The sequence below is a fragment of the Galeopterus variegatus genome, unplaced genomic scaffold (genome assembly GCF_000696425.1).
Source record: "Galeopterus variegatus unplaced genomic scaffold, G_variegatus-3.0.2 Scaffold365, whole genome shotgun sequence".
NCBI lineage: Eukaryota > Metazoa > Chordata > Mammalia > Dermoptera > Cynocephalidae > Galeopterus > Galeopterus variegatus.
The window spans coordinates 445232-448952 of record NW_007726476.1 but is presented as its reverse complement, the minus strand read 5'-3'; the positions used below and the strand labels follow the sequence as shown (position 1 = coordinate 448952).

Below are 3721 nucleotides of genomic sequence, written 5' to 3'. Positions count from 1 at the left end.
AAAAAAAAAAGAAAGAATCACCTGGGGTGTATATTAAAAATGGAAATTCCTGGGCTTCATCCCAAACCTATTCAATCAGAATCTCCAAGGATGAGGTATTAGAATCTGCAGTTTAACAAACTGCAGGCAATTCTTATGTGCCCTAAAATTTGAGAACTGATCTGCAGGAAAGTCTAGGAAAAATATGCACCAAAATGTCAATGGTGGTTGTCTAGAGATGATGGAAATTCAGAGAACTTTTGCTTTCTCCTTTGTGCTTTGCTATGTTATTTGAATATTTTACAGCAAGCATGTACTATCTTTGCAGGGGAAAAAAAAGAAACTAAAATAATTTTCTAAAAGGAAATAAGCTGTAGTCACAAGTCAGTTACATTATACTATGCTGGTTATGTGTTGATCTTTTCAGGAACAGAAACTTCTGCCTTTCATATTTTTATCACTCAAGAAAGTATATTGACATATGAGTATAGTCTGTTGGGATTGGAAAGCGCCATCAAATGAAAACTTAAGCATTATTGCTTATATATTTTAGGTTTTCAGACTTGATTCCTCTGATACAGCAGGTATTGGTGATAATATTTTGGAGGAGATACAGAGAGATGTTAAAATTCCAGGAAGTCACAGTAAGTGTTATTATTAAATTCAATAAAGAAGATTAATTAATATAGAAGACAAACTGTGAACCAATATGAGCTATATTTATATCTTTAAATACATTTTTGATTAGTGATATTTTGTTCTTGTACAATTTATTTTTTCCTTGTGCTTATTTAAATTTTTTATAGTATTACCACATATATAGTACATACACATATTATTATTTTATAAGGCTTAAATAGCCCTTCAGCTTATAAATAACCATTATTCTCTCATAAGAACCAAGTATAGATATTAAAGGTAGAAATAAGTAATGATGTGAGAAGTATCAGTGGTAATCTACAATAGGATTGCCTCTGAAGTGAGACTCTAAGCAGTCTGTACGTGCCCAGGTCAAATCATTCAACCCAAGCAGATTCATCTAAAATGAACTGCATAACCATTATATGCTGGATACTTTTCTTTGTGCCAGGGGGACAGAATGCATATATAACAAGGTCCCTTCTCCAAAGGAGCTTACAATCTGTTGGAGGAGCCCTGACCATTGCTTTCTCTACTCCAGGTTGAACCTCACATCAACACATCCACCAGTAGTGCATTTATGATTCAGACTTTGAAAGAGACTTCTTCTGCTGCTTCTTTTCTGAATTTTTATATGTTCTTTTTGGAGAGTACAGTGATTAGGCATAATAAGTTTCCTTCACAGGGCTTTATGAATTCCTAGGGCAGGTATTTCGGCCACACAGAACCCCTCTTAGTAGTAGTGGCTATATGGATCCTAACTGTACTTTCTAATACCTCAGGGATACTTTGATATCTTTTAGGTAGTTAATTATTTTATATTTTCTGTCTGCATAGTGACCTATTCACACCTCCCCTATATTGCACAGTAGATTTCTTTGAAACTGGAGCACAGTAGTGGGTGTATAGTGTATGCTATCATCTGAATGTGTCCCCTCAAAATTCGTATGTTGAAATCCTAATCCCCAAGATGATGGTATTAGGAGATGGGGAGCCTTTGGGAGGTGATTAGGTCATGAGGGTAAAGCCTTCATGAAGGGGATTAGTGCCCTTATAGAAGATGCTCAAAAGAGAACCCTTGTGGGCTGGCCTGGTGGTGCACTGGAGAGTGCGCTGCTTGGGAGCGTGGCGGCGCTCCCGCGGAGGGTTCAGATCCCATGTGGAGACCGGTTCCCACTCACTGGCTGAGTGTGGTACGGGCACAACACCGAGGGTTGCAATCCCGTTGCCGGTCCACAGTACGGGCACGACACCAAGGGTTGCGATCCCGTTACCGGTCAGTAAAAAAGACAAAAAGGAAAAAAAAAAAAGAACCCTTGCCCCTTCCACTTTGGGAGGACAAATAAGGCTCCCTTCTGTGAACAGGAAGATGGATTTCACCAGACACCAAATCTGCTGATGCTTAATCCTAAACTTCCAAGCCTTCAGAACTGTAAGAAAGGGCCAAGCCCGTGGTGCACTCGGGAGAGTGCGGTGCTGGGAGCGCAGCAGCGCTCCCGCCGCGGGTTCGGATCCTATATAGGAATGACCGGTGCGCTCACAGTGTTCACTGGCTGAGCACAGTGCGGCCGGTCTCAAAAAGGACAAAAAAAAAAGAACTATAAGAAATACATTTCTGTTGTTCATAAGCTACTATTCCAAGTTATTTTGTTATAGCAGCCTGAACAAGCTAAGACAGTGTGAAAGAGGAGTAAATGAGTTCCAAGTGTGATACACTCTAAACTGTCTAATTCTTTCTTCAAAGGGCATCTATTTCCCTGGGCTATTCCCCAGGGGCAGCATATCTAAAAAATATTTTGAGTGGAAGGGAAAAATTCACAAGTCATGTTATGAAAAAGGTAAAATCACAGATCTTTCTTCTATCCAAATTTTAAGGGTTAATTTTCCATTTCAACAATCTAAGAATGTCTAAACAATGCTTAAAGCAATAATAAGTATATAGTGTGAGTAATTATTCATATTTAATAAATACTGGAAACTACACCCAAGCACATTCACTCTAGTGTTTTCAAGGATATCATTTTTCATTTTAGAAAATATTTTCTAAACAAAATAAAAATGTGCAAGATTGTGATGAAAGAAGAGTATGATTATTTTCATTTACATTAAAAATGTTTTTCTCTCCAGATTTTGATTGGCAGTGGATTATCCTCGATGGTCCAGTCGACACTTTATGGGTAGAAAATCTAAACTCTGTGCTAGATGACACTAGAACATTGTGCCTAGCAAACAGTGAGAGAATAGCTTTAACTAATAAAATAAGAGTGATTTTTGAAGTGGACAGTCTCTCTCACGCCAGTCCTGCTACGGTCAGCCGATGTGCAATGGTTTATATGGTAAGTTTTCAAAAAAAATTTCTTAACAAAGAAAATGTGTTGCGTAGTATGGTAACTAGTCACTATCTACAGCATTTTAATATTTACTTTATTTTTATCTCTGGGTCCATCAGGGTGACCCCAGTAGTCCAGAAGTTGTGTACCCCAAAGCCTCATAATCCACAGTTGAATATGAATGTTATTACTACTGTTATTAATACTACTCTTAGTAATTGGAATTTTAATATCTCCCACAACTGTGAGTAAGTAGTAATAGACAGGTTAGGCTGCTGATATGAGTTGTTTTCTTCAAAAGAGCACAGATTGCCCTGAAACATTTTCATACCCATTGCATGACTCTGAGGATGTGGGAAACACATTATCAAGACAGAGGTGAGGAAATAGAAGACACAGCAAATAATAGTATTTTCTGTACATGAAATTAATTATGAGCTGTGACAAGCCCTGTGCTCTAATCTACTTAACTGGTATGATGAATAGAGCTCAGTACAGGGCTGGCTTCTACATGAGCAGTCCCCTCGCCACATGCAGACAGCCTCAGCCCACCTCCCACACACAGTCTCCCAGCTGCTTGTTTTCTTACAAGACCATGGCTAAACATCACACATCATTCCAGAGAATGGGAATTCTTTAAGTCGATTTTGATCATTTGCCCTTTAACGAATGATAATTCTGAGCCATATTTGGCAGGAGGCAGTGGTGAAGTAAAAAGATAGTAAGAAAGTAGTAGGACACCCTGGTTTTACTTATTTACATAAAATTATCTT

General features: G+C 38.2%; 1 protein-coding gene across 1 annotated transcript in view; it reads left to right on the top strand.

Moving 5' to 3' along the window:
- The window catches only part of DNAH14 (dynein, axonemal, heavy chain 14), a 390354-nt gene that overhangs the window by 217340 nt on the left and 169293 nt on the right, over positions 1 to 3721 (top strand). Inside the window, 2 exon segments of the mRNA XM_008567995.1 lie at positions 533 to 623; positions 2746 to 2954. Of these exon segments, the coding sequence (XP_008566217.1) occupies positions 533 to 623; positions 2746 to 2954 (300 nt within the window).